A 15,660-nucleotide genomic window follows, 5' to 3' on the forward strand; every position below is an offset into this window, starting at 1 on the left:
GTGTGCTTTTGTTATTAATAATTAATAAAGAAATAATTTTCTTCGTAGCCAGAAGATTCAATCGTGAAGAGATTGAACTTCCAATTCTTAATCTCCAATTAAATAGAGCTACATATAAAAGTAAGAGCCCAATGCCAAGTGAATGAAAGTTACGTAATTTCCAATTCCGAAGTCAAGAATGCTCGATTAGCGCGGGTGATTCAATATTACACCTTTCCGTAACAAACGTTTAGGGGTCATCAAGGTTGAATGCGTTGCTAGAGAGCAGTCTATGGTGAAAAGGGTGGTGGTTGTATACTGTGCCACTCTATATATAACGGCAGTCGGCACCCCACACGATATTAAGAACGTTCACCGCATCTGCGGTAACATGGTTTCCAGTTACAAGGTACTTACTCCTCGAAACACTCACGACTTGCCGATCAGTGTGGCAACGTGTTCACTATATCGGGCTATCGATTGATTATTATCGAACAATTACCAACGCTAATTACAAATCAGCGAAATTTAATTACGATGCGAAACCCTGGATATATTATTCATTGTGGATTCTCGGTGATTGTGAATATCGCAGTGCATCGTTTCACTATCTAGTGCACAGTTTTCATAGTTCGTCGCAAGTGACATCTCTTTAAATAAATCTCATTTATAGCGTTTGCATTCAGTGAAAAGTGTTCTGGTGTGAATTCATTGTTTATCTAGTTCAACTTCGCGACTTTATGATTTCATTTTTATCTATCCTGAATTACTAGAATGCAGACGGTTAGGCCAATTTACAGTTGCTTTTATGCAAATTTATGAACACAACTAAGGAGATAGGAACTAAATAAAAATTTGTTCTTTGGTGGATATTTCATATATTTTTGTATCTTATATGCAATCTGTGTATTTTTACATTTTTCATTATTTTACAAATGCATAGACATCCGCAGTCTGCTTTAGAAATTTAAAAATTCTATGAAATAGATGATCTCGGATTATAATGACGTATTTGAAATTGCACGACAAGTAATTGAGACAATACCTGCTGCTGTGCATAAAACAATTAGAACTCTTTAATTGTACTTAAGTATAATCTAATGCTTCTAATAAATCGTCAATTTTTAATATTTTTTAATATCAGAATATATTTATTTCTCACACATAACAATATGCGCTTCGGTTTGAAATAAGTTAATAGTGAATACGTTAATATAAAATATTCAACTAATTAATCATCTTTAACTCTCTGCCTGTAGAGATCATCACCTCCTGCCGTTAAGATGACGCCATTTCTGATGGCAATTTTCTGTCTGGCTACCGCAGGCTGCTCGAACGTCACGGATCAGCAAACATCTGAGACACATCACGATCAACAGGTAGCGATCTTGAAACAGATCAGAAAAGTGAATGAAGACGGTTCTTACACGTATGGTTACGAAGCAGGTGACGGATCCTTCAAGGTAAGATGTATGTAATAGCTATTGCACCGTTTAATGCGAAAGGCATGTAATGGGCGTTCTGCGTTCTTAATACTTGTACAAACAATTTATCGTTGTATGTTACGCGTCCCGTATCTTAAGTACTTTACTGGAAAGAAGATATAGCGTTTACACAAGCAAATTATTATACATCGTTAAATTTTCAATACGAATAGCATTTATTTTCTAATTGCCGGACGTAAAGAATATAGTTTCTTTGAATAATTTCAATACTTTATTTATAGGATTCTCTTGAAACATTGGTAATGCAGTAAATAAAATAGGTTAGATGTATTAAACAGAAAACTTGAAAATGCATGATGTACATTGATAATCGGAAGTAATGCTAATTATTTTATATTATACTATGATATTTAAAAAAAGGGAGAAATCTAGTTATAATAGAACAAATATAAAAAAAATCAAATAATATAATATAATATTCGAAAATTCTTTTTAACTTTTACTTGTAAAATATTTCCAAAAAAACTTCAATCAACGGTAATTTTTCTGAACGCAAGAAATTATTGTCAGGTCGAGAGTCGTGACGTTCTAGGCAACATCAAGGGTACGTTCGGTTTCGTCGACGCGGACGGCGAAATAAAAAGGGTGTCGTACTCTTCCTCTAACGGAACAGGATTTAAAGCAACCACCGTGTCGCCATTGCAGGAACACGTGTCCGTCGTACAGAGCATTCCGCGTATAAATCGCACCACCACAACCAAGAAGCCAAGCGTCGTTTATCCTTCGTCTACCGAGGCGTCCACAAAATCATCGGTGGTTCAGTCGATACCGCGAAATAGGAAAACAACGACGACCTCAACAACTACAACTACAACCACTACGGAACAACCGAAGACTATATTTGGCCATTATTTAAAAGGAACCGGAAAAAGTAGACCGCGTTTCGTGATCAATGGCCAACAAAGGCCATTGGTAATAGAAGAAGAAATCACAGAGGACGAAGATTCGCAGATAAATCGACCAAGTACAGAGGACAAGACTTCCACGTATAGAAAAATCATTTTCGCTAAACGACCGGTCGAGCAAAATCTTCGACCGATCTCTGACGACTTCGTAGAAAAGGAAGACGATGGTAAAGTAACGAGTGGAAATAATTTAAGAAGACAGTTGCAAGAAGAGACTACGAAACCTAACTCGATCGTAGAAGGCAGTAGCGACGACCATTCCGACGTTTATGGCGGATCTTTGTCCACGACTCGACCTTTGTTCACCACAAGTACGCCACCAAGGGTTCTGCAACGCGTTTCACCTAATCGAATCGACAGACCAAAAGTTTACGTTAATCGGGAGAACCTTGCGCCATCGAGGTTCGAAAACGTAAACGTAAAATACGATAATACCAGAGTTTACGAAGCTGAGACGAAGGCGCCTCAAGAGGAACGTACTCAGCCTCAACCGGTTTTGATTCGAGGCCCAGCGCGAGTGCCCGAAAACCGCGAATATCTACGACAAAGTACCGAACCTATATTTGTTAGACAACAGCCTGAACAATTTCTACGTGAACTACCAGGAGGAAGAATCCTAGTTCCTTCTCAACAGAACATCGAAGAAGACCCCGCTTACAGACCACTTTCTATCAACAGGATTTTATTACGCCCTCTTCCGAGCCAACAGCCGCTTTACTCGACAACCACGGATGCAAATATTCATTACCTGACGGAGAATCCTCTTCCAGAGCAAGAGGAAGAGCCGAGAGTCGCTATGGCTCCAGGATACATGCGTCCAAGACCTTTTCCACGGCCTGTAATCTTTCAAGAACCTGAACCAAGACCCAGGCCCGTTTTGAGACCTGTTGCGCCTGCGATCACTCACCCAATGGATGAAAGAGAGTACCAAACGACTCCTGAATATTCTTACAGAGGCAGTACCATCGCTCTACCTCCAGAACCTCCAAATCCAATTAATACACCTCTAAGCAGACGCGACTTCCAATTATTGTTAAGAAGATTGCTCGTCAGTCAGTACGGCGTCCAAGCTCTTTCTTATCCGAAAAGCTACCTAGAAGACGCCTTGTACGATCAACAGCCGTATCCTTCTTATCAGCCAGGCTATCAATCTACCGCACCACGACCGGATATCGGTTACGATCAGCAAATTCCTCTTCAATATGGAGATCGTGTGCCTGTTAGACGGCCTGTGTATACCAGGGCTTTGAATCCTGTTTATCAACCTCAACAGTACGAGGATTACAGCGATGGAAGATACACAAAGAGGGTCTATAGGCAAAAGTTCTACACGCAAGAAGTAGCTGATGACGGAGAGGAAATATTGCCTGCTCCTATCAGAGAAGCTTTGTTGTTAAGGATGTTGCAGCTGGCAATTAACGCCGAAAGACCTCCTATGGTTTCTTCCCCGGTTATGACGACCACGACGCCAGCTTCGAGGTACAGAAAGACTGGACCAGTTAGGAGTGTACAGATCATCACTGACGAAGATGAGGAAGAGAAAGAGGCGATGAAGAAGAAAATGTAACGGTTAAATACTTTTGATAACTTTCTAAAGTTTATTTCTTTGACGCGATGGAATGATAATTAGGCTGCGGATATCATGTAAATTCATATTTTTATGAGCGCATTTGAAGAAATGGAATCTATGCAGACATTTGTTTCGTCTACTAAATATTAGAATCAGTATACTATCTTGAATGTCTTATGCATTATTTGCACATTACTGTTTCTTCTGTATATTCTGAAATTTCCCACGAATGCATCAAAAATCCACAGTCTAATGGTAATAGTAGAGATAAAATCAAAAGAAGTTTAAATTTATAGTACACTTATGGTACAAGAGAAATAGTATTAAAGAATTCTGTAGAACTTTCTACATACTCGATTCGTTCTCAAACTTATTGCTAGTACTCTATTTATGTTCTTTTTATGAAATGATATTTCAGACCCGTTCCGATTCAATAGGAGAAGCGTGACAAGTTGCAAGGTTACCACTTCCTCGCCAATTAATCTTCCTTTCTCGAATGAACGGTCAATAATTTTGAAGCAAGAGTGGTTACAGTCTTAATTACAATAGCTACGACAGAACTGGGTGGGAGATCATCGTTTTTTTTAATGAAGAGCTCTGTACAAAAGAGCGTGAGAATAAAGGAAAAACAACGTCGATAGGCACAATACTGGCGACACAGTTTTCACGGAACAAACTGGAATCGTCAGCGAAACGAATCGACTTCTCGGAAAGGGAAATGTCCCACGTGTGTTCGTCCAATGATTTTCCGCACGACAACTTTCAACTATCTCGCAACGCTCATTTCCTTTCGAGTCGGATCGTCGCTACTTTTAAGTCGCCTCGGCACTAATGCAATTAGACGAACGTATATATGGTCAGCCCGATACACTCGACGATTACGTTGATCTTGCATATACTTGCATTATACTCACTACATTTCACCCTGTGTGTCACGTTGAATTATAGCATAGACCTTCCAAAGACGAACAGGTAGCATTACCAGCAGAGCACTGAGCAGGAAGTATTCTAATTTAGCTCAATGGTGATTGCGTACGTTCGATATCACTGTGAGTGTAAATTTATTAGATATAGATTACAAGATTTTGGGAGTTTATTAGTAACGCTACAGATTTATATTCGATATCGTGTATGATATTTAAAAAGTTTTCCCTTTTATTCAGACAAAGAAAATATTCTAGCTTTTAATTTATCTCCTGGAAGTTCGTTGCTTTGCTTTTTATCAAATTATCATTTTTGACTATTGTCTACAATGCTCTTCTTTAATTTCATTAAAAAATTGTATTGTAGTTTCGATGTCTATCTACGGATAAGCGAGGGGTACGCGAATAAACAGATGTAAATAACAATACTAGTTCCATGTTTGCTTGAAAGTGTACCAATTGAAGAAAATGACGTGAAACTCATGGTGCATGTTTTTTACTTAAAAATTTAAGTTATCAATGATTCAGTGATCAATAACGCTTCAAAATATATAAATTCAATAAATTGTAATACTTGTACATACTACTATATGAACTAGAATAGTACTTATAAAACATAAAATGATCTATTGGGATACAAGTAATATTAAATTATTAATAAATCAAAATAATGAACATTCTCTTCAATATTAGAATTCATTTTAACAATATTGACCATAATATTGAACGTACAGGAATCACCAAACAGTATCATCCTTTAGCCTTCGTATTGTAAATATAATGTTATACAAAGCTAGTGTAATATACGTATCGAAATAAAACGAGTTAGATGGTAGATGGAATGGTGTGAGAATTCATTTCACAAGCCTCTGAGAGCCAGCGCACCAGGAAAGAATAATAACGTGTCTACCTGTTGGTAATTAGCATCACGGATTGCGACACTTTGCTGTCGGATACGAGAACTAGTATTTGTTAGACGGTCGCATTGCTGGTACGATGGCCACACGACGGGGGTGTACATCATGGGATTTTACACGTAGTTTCCACGTACTCTGTACTCTCTTGCTTCTTACTAAATCTCCGGATGGAGACATGTTACAGCTCCGGGAAAGTTTCAGTGTATGGAAAAAATTCCTCTCTAGAAGTTGATGAAATGATCTCCGTTTAGGGTAAGAGTGGCAGCAAAAGTTCGATCTTCTAAAAGGAATATCGTGTGGTAAATTGCGATATAATATGAAAATTGCAAAGGGGTTTATTAATTTTATAACAATGATTTTTGCTACAAATATTTGTAAACAAGTGAATCTTTTAAAACGAGTGAGATTGTCATTTTATCGCAGTTATCTGCAGAAAAATAAAGGTATTTAAAAATCTGTTAGAAATTAAATAAAATATTTAATAAAATTATTAATATTCTTACGATGCATACTAAAAATCAAATTAGTAATAAGCAAAATTTTTAATATTTTCATAGAGAAACACGTTGGCGAATAGTATCGTTTCTGAGATGAATACTAGATATGAAATTAGACATCGAGATAAACCAATAATTAGATTTAAAAAATTAAGAATTTTGTGATTACCATAAAATTACTGAAACTGAACGTTTCATGAGTCTTTCCTTTACTTTTCAAGCATGCCTTCTCTTTAACAACACTTTCTCGTTTAAGACAAAAATGTAATTTCCAGTTATAGTCATACATATAATTTCATTTACTATGTATAAAAGTGTTATTGACGTTTGAATTCAATTTCTACAACTACCACTTTTAATACTTTTATTAAAACAATAATAACACATTACGATTGGAAGCAACTTTCGACTTATTAACAATCATTACTTTGGCATTGAAAAGCACGAACACACGTACATCAAAGACTTTCTTCGTTACAGAGATATTCTTAACAAACGTACCCATGCATGAACTCGGAAAAGTTTCACTTCATTACTCTCGAACTTACGTTCGCGGGCATTCGACAAATATCGTAAAATTGTTACAGCTATGATTACAATAACGGGACATTTATTCAGAAATAGAACGGAAACGAATAGTTTAGCAGTGTGTAATAGAGGAAAGAATTTTTTTCATGCGGCTGCAGGCAACCTTTCGATTTTTCTGCGGCGTGGCAACCGGATGCACACGTGAAAGGTTGTCGTTAAGAGACAGAAATATTCGCCAACTGGACGGTGTTCCTATGCTTTGTAAGCTGCAACTTCCGGTATCCTGTGAACAGTGCCAATAGCGCGTGTACGGTTTAACACAGATCACGTAGGAACAGCTCGTTTCTTAAAACCGTCTAATTAGACCGACCGTTCCTTTCATCGACTTTCCTCTTCACTGGTGATGGAAAGTTGCAATGGATAGGGTAGTTCATTGTCTTGCCATGCATGTATATACGATACACAGATGTCTGCACGATCAGCAAAGGAATACGGGACAAAGAAGAAGAAAGGAGAATTCGCAGCGATCAGATACGATCTTGATAAGTCCTCGAGTTCAGCTAACAATCGTGTAATAAAATATCAAGAGAGAGTGTACGAGCCATATTCTACGAAGGATTTTACTTTTGACGTTTTACGTACATACTAGAATTTATCGCAGTAATGTAAAAACAAATCACAGAAACGAAAAGTCAAATACAGTTAATTGAAAAGATATCTGTGAATTGTGTGATTTGTTCAATATTAAAGCATCGTGGAAATGTGATATCTGAAATTTGTTTTCTATTAAGTTTCTTTCTAAGATCCATAAGATTTTGTAATTTGTATTGAACGATTAAATACTATGTTAGAATAAAATATTAATATATGAATTTTTTAAAATATCAAAGTAATCGATAAAGTAGTGCCAAGTTGTTTACGAATAGTTAAATAAATTAAGAACAAACAATGTGACGTAACATTTATTAAATATTCAATTTAATATAATAGTCCTAAGTGACTTACTTAGAGTTATCAAATTGTGTGTGACGCACACACAAAAACATCTACAAAACTTATTTTAACAATAGAGAAACTTAATGAATTAATAATGTGATTTATCTTGAAAACATTAATTATTATTCGTAAAAATAAATCAAAATCGAGTCTACTAAAAATTTTAACGTCAGAATAACGTTAATAAGATCATTAAGATCAGTATCTTAAATAGGGGAATGAAGATACAAGAACTATAAAATAAAAAGGAACATAATATACAATATTTTCCCAATAAAATAATTTACAATTGAACTGTCATTAATGGTAAATTATATTCCTATTTCATCAAACGTTACAAATCTTAATAACATTAATCCATAATTCCAAGTAACTTAAAAAATATACAACTTGTTTACATGCTATATACAATTCTTAGTAACATTTATCTTAAAATTACTAATAGTTGTTCAACATTTTGTACAAGTTTACAAGCTGCAATCAAGAAAGGTCCTTAGGTACGGACGTAAAACACTTAAAAATACTAAATAAATATCAAATTCTCCATACATGACCGTGAATATAGCATGCCAACCGGCATAATTTCTTAATTATAATTTTCCTAATTAATTATAAATTCAAATTATAGAACATCATTGTAATCGGCATAACTTTTTTACTTATAGGTCTCTTAATCCACTGTATCATTTCTCTTAAGAATCAGTTAAACCATGCTCACACTTGCATGGACTGAAACTGTCCAAACTGTTTTATGTATCCGTTGTAACGAGTTATAATAAAAAATACCATATACTTTCAGACGAATAAATTATGTCACAGACCTCGGTATCAATAAAAAATGTAGTTCGGAGAAATAATAACATCTAATCTCTATATAAAATGTTCTCTTTCATGGTGTTTACATCGGAGCTTTGATTCAAAACCCAAGAGACCAGCCGTACTCTTGAAACATTCGCTGTTCAAGGGTTGAGAAATGATCTGGTTAACAAATTAACTAGATGACAGGGAAACTTTCGAGTGGACTGAGGCAGAACGAGGCACGTTTTTCGCGCTTTCGGTGTCCTCCTCAAGTGGATAAGGACTGAAAGGCTCGGTCTGCACAGCAACATCCTCGTAATCAAGTTCCAAAGCGTCTTGCTCGTAAATTGCATCGTGACTTCGCGGCCGAGCTACAGAAGGAATCCACGGTTGTGGCACGCCTTTTCCAAGTGCTAAGAAAACCGCAGCAGTTGTTAACAGAACGACGGAAGCGACACCGAAGACCAGCCGCCACGAACCAGCGATCTGAAATAAAAATTTTGTTGTTCATTATAGGAGAACTGTAAAATATGCCAGTAAGTGGTCAACTATTACTGATTTATAGTTGAAAGAAAGTGAAGTGTAACAGAATTTTAATTGTTGGATATTTTCTAAGTGACAGTTAATAAGTCGTAAGGAAGTATGAGGAAGTTAGAATTCGGAGATCGTTAAAATTATTAGTACGATTACACGAACGAATGTAAAAGACTTAATGTTTCCTGTGATGTTCCTCTTATGGTTAGAGATATCGTTAAACGTTTATATTTATGGCAAGACACTGACGTTAAAATAGAAATTAAAGTGTCTGCAGAGAAGTTACATTTAATTGAAATATCTACTTGGGTGTATTATATTTATTCTAATTTCTGATAATTGTAAAAATGCCTTAAGACAAACGTATGCTATTTCATCGAAAGACACATGAAATTACTTTATTAAGACTCGATAGAAAAATTAAAATTTAGATGATCGATGCTTTTTTTAAATGGGATGATATATATCTTTTCTTGCAGAGATTAAAACAAAAAATTAAACTTGCAGAGCCATGAAGGGCCTGAGTGACAAAGTAATTGGCAGCCAACAGTCCTGCTGCGCCTAGAGTCGAGCACAATGCACATGCAGCCGCTGCGCAAGCTGGAGATTCTACAGGTGCAAGATCTGCTATAGCTGCTAAAGCACCTGCTGGTGCAGTTCCAGAGACAAGAAGAGCAGCTATGCCTAACCAAGCTGCCCCTAATGCTTGACAACCGGCATAACCAGCGACAAAAAGTAGGGCAGCGGGAATAAAATGAGCTGTAATCAAATTACAAATTAAGTTACTCCATTTAATAGATCTCCTTCTTGATAGGATAAAGTACACAATTTGATAGAATTAAAAAATATCGCCATAAACTTTTCTTTTTAATGAGATACATACCGGTATATACGACCAACTTTCTAGCTGTTGTTGTCGAAACTATTTTTGATTCGCGAACGTGATCTACAAGAAGACCGCATGTTAACGCAGCCATGAAATGACCAATGTGTGGTAACGTTGTTAGAACAGAATCCTGGAACCATTGAAAGTTAATTAAAAGTTTCCAAAGATTAATTTTTAGTATTAATAATTTATCTGCACAAACTATACGAGTATTATTAGGATTTAATTTATATTTTCTTTATACGGTTTCTAACATGTACCTCTAACATGTAAGTAAATAAATAAATCAAACTATTTATTAAAAATAAGGCAATTTTTTGTTGTTCGTAATCGTTTTAAAAAAATTTTATACTTCTTCTTGATACAATAAAATGGAAGTCACAAAAAAGTATATCAGGATTGATGGAAAAAGCAATGAACTAAAATACAAAAATCAAAATATTTAACTCATTACCAAGTACAACTATATATAATAATAATAAGATAGATAATATGTATAAGATTAATAAATATAAGATAGAATACTTACATTAGCTGTTGAGAATCCATAAATAAGTTTTAGATACTTTGTCATACCAAGGGCAAGCGTTGCATCGCCCCATTGATTTCCCATTGTTGCTACAGCAGATGCCCAAACGGGAACTGATCGTAGTAATTTTCCCCATGGTATCACAGCAGCCTATTTTATTATTAATTTTATATTTTAGTCCATTATCATTTTTCATTTTCTTTACTACTTCATCATTAAATGATTTAATTACAATTCAGTAACATTCTATAATCTAGAACCAGTTTTTATATAAACAACTGATTGTATATAGAATATATGTGTCTATATGTAAAATCAATTTCTTATTATTCAAATTTTAAATATTTTTTGTTGGGAATTAAATTACAAAGGCAAACAATATGTGTTCCTGTATAAATTTCTTATAAATAATTTGTTATAAGTAGAAATGTGTCACACAAAAACTTTTATCTCTTTAATAAAACAGGATAATCATGTTAATTATGTTAATAAAACTGAAATCATTTGTACTTGCTGTTAAGCGAGTTTTGGCAGTAAAAAGACTCATAAAAATAACGACGCGGTATATTCAATATTTAGCACGGAAATAATTAACTTTATGTGACGCCTCATTAATCTTTTAAAACAATGGTATTGCGATTGCACCATTGTAATATCGCATAATTCATAGAACATTAGCCTTTCTCTGTATGGTTCATGTCGTAATAATGACCTGAATAAAGGATTGCCAAAACCAGTGGAAGAAATTTCATGTACATTAGGTTATACAATAACGATGATAAGAAAAAAAATTTAACATAGGAAGAAACCCCAAATGTCATTAATCAAACAAGAATTTTATCTCTTTGCGGTTGCATGTCAAGGGGGATTAAAAATTTATGCCATTTCATTCTTTCAATTTTAGCACACAAGACAGTTCTATATAAAAATTTCATGTAATACTAGTGTGTATTATGTTAGAAATACAGATATACTATTGGTTATAAAAATATGAAACAATTTAATAAATATTACGAATTTTCAAATGAAGCTTGGTGAATATAAGATTAAATATCATTCGAAATACAGATGATTATATATAGAAGGAGAAAATTGTACAGCTTGTATTATTAATCTAAAATAAATGAATTTTATAGTTAGTAAAATTTTTTAAAAGCGACAATGATCTTACATTTGTATCGTGCTGATAAGATTTCGGAGAATCTTTGACAAATCGACCAAAAGCGAAGTACCAACACAGAGCAATGCAAACGAGACCATAACAAAGTGAATCTCGGCCAAGACATCGAACAACAGCTGTACCTAACCATCCTGTGAGACAGTATCCAACGCTGACCGCTGTTGAATAATTTATTATTACATCTCTTAATCATTCTTTCTTCATTTTTCATTAATATCTTCAATCAAATTATTGTTCACATATTGGTAGTACAACATTAAAAATTTACCAGCGTAGCAACTGAAGTACCAACTTCTGTGAGTGCTCTTAAACCAGGTCATAGCAAGCATGTGAGCAGCAGGCATAGTTGCCCCCTATAAATGAGGAATGATGTAATAATTTCTATGACGTATTGAATAATATCATTGTTCCATCAGTGACGCTTGTATTTTCCAGATATATAACTTTAAAATTATCGTATTAATGCTACGTAATTATTTAGAAAATGCTAAAAACAATAGAAGGAAAGAAAGTATTGAATGTTAATATTCCTTTCAAAAAATATTTAACTATTCCTAAAATGATACGATATTGTTATCAGTCTTTACGGAGAATTTAGTTAGTTAATAAAGTTAATATATAGAAATAGAATAATTAACGTTATACAGACAATTTTAATATAAAGAATTTATAAATTGTAATCTTTAATTCGTAATTACTGGAATTCAAAAATTCTACTTCTATTAATCATAAACGAATCGAATATATGGTAAAGTAACAAGCTTTTAATGAAATTCCAAAACATATTTTTCTAAAATTGACAATTCATAATTTTATCGTGCTCCTTAAAGTAATATGTACTATGGTATTTAATTCTTACTGTGCATAATCCCTGAAAGAGACGAAGTGCTACGTGAGACGGACCCCTCCATGCAGCTGGTACCAATAAAGACGCCAGACAAGCACTAAGAACTGCACGCGAAAACACCATAGATGGGCCTGATCTGCCCCATACTAAACACCCCCCTAAAATTGGACCAGCCACTTGACCCCATAGGAACGCTTCCCTCATTATGGATTCTGCACGTTCTTCCGGTGGTAACTAAAAATATAATTGTAATTTCCTATGAATGCACAAATTTTCGTAATTTACTTACAATATTCGTTTGACAGATTTCAGAAACATTCAGAGCATATACATTTTTAATATCATGTCGTATTTACCTCCATGAGTATAACTTCAAAGTCTTCGGTACGATTACGACTACTGATGTTGACCAGCATCTCGCAATGCCACGATGTGTCGATGATGGCATGATTGTCTTTCTGATTGGCGAGCAATGCGACCGAAGAACTCACTTCCACTGAACCACAAAGTGCAAATCCTACTGCAACGAGCGCAGCAACGATGTGTCGCGCTCGTACAGCCGCTAATTATTAATATAATTATTAACATAAATATTAAACAATAATATTAATATTTCATCCATTCCATGTATAGAATTATCATTAGCAATTATCCAAAGGTATTATATTTGCAGATATTTATATAAAGTTCTGCACAATGGGTGTTATATACAGATTTGATTTGTTCGAAAAATTTTTGTTTTTAAATTAATATTTGAACTTTTTGTTATCGTACTATCAGGCGACAATGGGCAAGCAATTCTTATGTGCATTGTATACATACATTATCGGCGACACTATACATCATCTTTAATAGAATATTGTTTGATTTTGATAAGATGATTAAACAGTAGATTTCGTAGTTTCTACCTTTAATTCAAAGTTAAGGAAATATCCCAATTGCATATATTACGATATGTAGATATATATTTACTAATATTGGTCACAAATATCTTGAAGATTATGTTATAATAAATCCATACATACAGGATGTCCCAATATTGATGGTATAACTGGAGGGAGTGATTTTACATGAGAAAATAAGTCGAGAATAAGCAATAAATTTTTTTCATTGGAGACTTTGTTTTTGAGAAAATCAACTTTAAATTGCCTCCGAGTACGCGTGCACTTGATTATGTGTGGTTAAATGGATCTCCAGACACTTTGTATACGATGAACTTAATGAACGAAATAAAAAGGTATAATAAACATTTAATCTTTTTCTGCTCCAATGTGTTATGTTATTTACCGATCAAATTGGATATCAAAACATTTATTTCTGTAGTAACAAATATTTTAAACTTATTGTGTTATGTTAAACAACGTTCATTACTATTAAAGAAAGGTATCACGTGCGACGTAACTGCACAAGATGGTAATGCAACGTAATTGCACGAAATAATAATGCTACGTAACTGCACGAAATAGAAACACAATGTAACTGCACAAAATAATAACGCAAGGTACTCTCAATCGCTTGCTTATCTTATTATACTGCTTGTTTTACTAAAAATATGTTGCTTGTTTCATATTTAGTTGAACGAACCTCGAACTTCTTTTGCGGCTTGTTTTATTTGAACACTGCTTTGTTTCACCAGTTGCACGCTACCTCTTTTGACGAAGTCTGCCATTTCACAAAACTCGAAAGGAGCAAAATCAACGACTACATACTACTTTTATCATTCCTTCTACTCCTATTATCTCTTTCCTATCCCCGCGCAGTATAAGAGACCTCGACTTTGGTTTCCTCTAAACGTAGCACAAATAATGATATTTAAAATAACTTGGCGATAAGAAAATTTTTATTCATTTCCCATCTTCATCTATTCCTTACACGATTTATTTTATGGCATGTTTGCTTTCGCGTAATGGTAACGTTACAAAGTAGTTTTAAAGTAGAGTAGGAAATTCTGGGTATATACATTGAGCAAGGAAGGGGAATTAATTATATAATAACAATTGTGCTACGGTTGATAAGCTATCGTGTTATTCATCCTATCGTCTGTGATACATACTGATAAGTTTCTAAATCTCAATCAGACAGGTGATAAGTGGCAATTACCAAAATTTTACAAAACCAATCTATAGATTGTAGATTATACAATACAATGTTTATATCGATTTTACTACTTGTATGCAACTTGATTAGGTATATATCGGTATCGTCTTTTAGTATCTTTATAAGGTAGACGCTTAATACATTCAAACGTAACACCAGTTCTACCCCATAACAAATATATTTATCGTTTAGTTGGTTAGTGATTTGTTACAGTAATTTGAAATTTATCGAAGCGTAGAATTACCGATCGAATCATTCAGGCGCGAAACGAATAAATAAAAATATCCACGTGGAAGAAGAATTTTCTCTCACCTTTCATTTCCAGCGCCGCATGTCTCAACTGAACGCTTCCACGTTTAAGACGAACGAGCGCTGCCATACTTATCACACGTATCGATGTACAGCTGGAGTTTTCATTACGCGACACAGACTTAAATGATACAGACTTAAGCACATTTTATGGTGAAGCACGCCAATTTTTCACTGACACCTCTTTGCACGGTGATACGGGGTCAATCGGATAGTCGCGAGTTGCACGAACTATACTGGCCATCTGGGAGTACGAGTGAATGAACATCTCCGTTAACGAGACTTGATACAATAAGTACCTATGCCAGGACAGCCTTGAAACACCGTTTGAGGCCTGCCTCGTGATATTTTGCCGACCGTGCCACAAAACGATATCACACACGTATTTCATACATGATAACAGACTGATTCCAAACATCAGATTTAGTTCGCTTTATCAGGACTCTGCGAAATATTAAATAACGCTGGAATTCCTGATTGTTTTGTTTTTCATGATAACACATCCAAGCAATACCTTTTGTTATTACGATCTTATTTTTGGATTGAACGATTTGCTTGTGAAATTAAGAAAAATGCTATAATTTCAATATCATCGTTGAAATATACTGGTGCTGATTCTCTTTTTTCTTATAAGTAGACTGCAGATTTCTATGCAATTTC

The 15,660-nt window shown here is 34.6% G+C and overlaps 2 protein-coding genes across 4 annotated transcripts; one reads left to right on the forward strand and one right to left on the reverse strand.

The window, feature by feature from the left end:
• The first annotated feature begins 324 nt into the window (after positions 1–324).
• Positions 325–6,578, forward strand: LOC100748940. Of its 2 annotated transcripts, none has more exons than XM_012390005.3 (4): positions 325–388; positions 1,239–1,442; positions 2,130–3,958; positions 4,378–6,578. In XM_012390005.3, the coding sequence occupies exons 1-3, from the start codon at positions 371–373 to the stop codon at positions 3,954–3,956; spliced, it is 2,049 nt and encodes a 682-aa protein (XP_012245428.1). In that variant the 5' UTR covers positions 325–370; the 3' UTR covers positions 3,957–3,958; positions 4,378–6,578. The 2 variants fall into 2 exon arrangements, with proteins under 2 accessions (XP_012245428.1, XP_012245427.1); XM_012390004.3 differs by having other exon boundaries at positions 1,995–3,958; positions 4,378–6,577.
• A 1,537-nt stretch (positions 6,579–8,115) lies between these two features.
• LOC100749061 (sialin) lies at positions 8,116–15,291 on the reverse strand. 2 transcript variants are annotated; one of them, XM_012390021.3, is made up of 10 exons: positions 15,004–15,291; positions 12,951–13,156; positions 12,607–12,828; positions 12,016–12,100; positions 11,739–11,905; positions 10,568–10,717; positions 10,036–10,168; positions 9,658–9,911; positions 8,741–9,104; positions 8,116–8,707 (listed from the first exon to the last, which is right to left on the reverse strand). In XM_012390021.3, exons 1-9 carry the CDS (start codon positions 15,068–15,070, stop codon positions 8,811–8,813), a joined length of 1,578 nt encoding a protein of 525 aa, XP_012245444.1. In that variant the 5' UTR covers positions 15,071–15,291; the 3' UTR covers positions 8,116–8,707; positions 8,741–8,810. The 2 variants fall into 2 exon arrangements, with proteins under 2 accessions (XP_012245444.1, XP_012245443.1); XM_012390020.3 differs by lacking the exon at positions 15,004–15,291 and adding an exon at positions 14,179–14,448.
• Between the last annotated feature and the right edge of the window lie 369 nt (positions 15,292–15,660).

This window comes from Bombus impatiens, unplaced genomic scaffold, assembly GCF_000188095.3.
Source record: "Bombus impatiens unplaced genomic scaffold, BIMP_2.2 scf_0673, whole genome shotgun sequence".
Classification (NCBI taxonomy): domain Eukaryota; kingdom Metazoa; phylum Arthropoda; class Insecta; order Hymenoptera; family Apidae; genus Bombus; species Bombus impatiens.

Excerpts from the sequence above, each read along its gene's own strand:
- LOC100748940 (XM_012390004.3), top strand. Across the intron at positions 1,443-1,994 it reads CAGGTGACGGATCCTTCAAG|GTCGAGAGTCGTGACGTTCT; the intron begins GTAAGATGTATG and ends AATTATTGTCAG.
- LOC100749061 (XM_012390020.3), bottom strand. The coding sequence starts at position 14,263 with ATGGCAGACTTCGTCAAAAGAGGTAGCGTGCAACTGGTGAAACAAAGC. Across the intron at positions 12,101-12,606 it reads TCTTTCAGGGATTATGCACA|GGGGCAACTATGCCTGCTGC; the intron begins GTAAGAATTAAA and ends CCTCATTTATAG. Across the intron at positions 9,912-10,035 it reads AAAGTTGGTCGTATATACCG|CTCATTTTATTCCCGCTGCC; the intron begins GTATGTATCTCA and ends ATTTGATTACAG.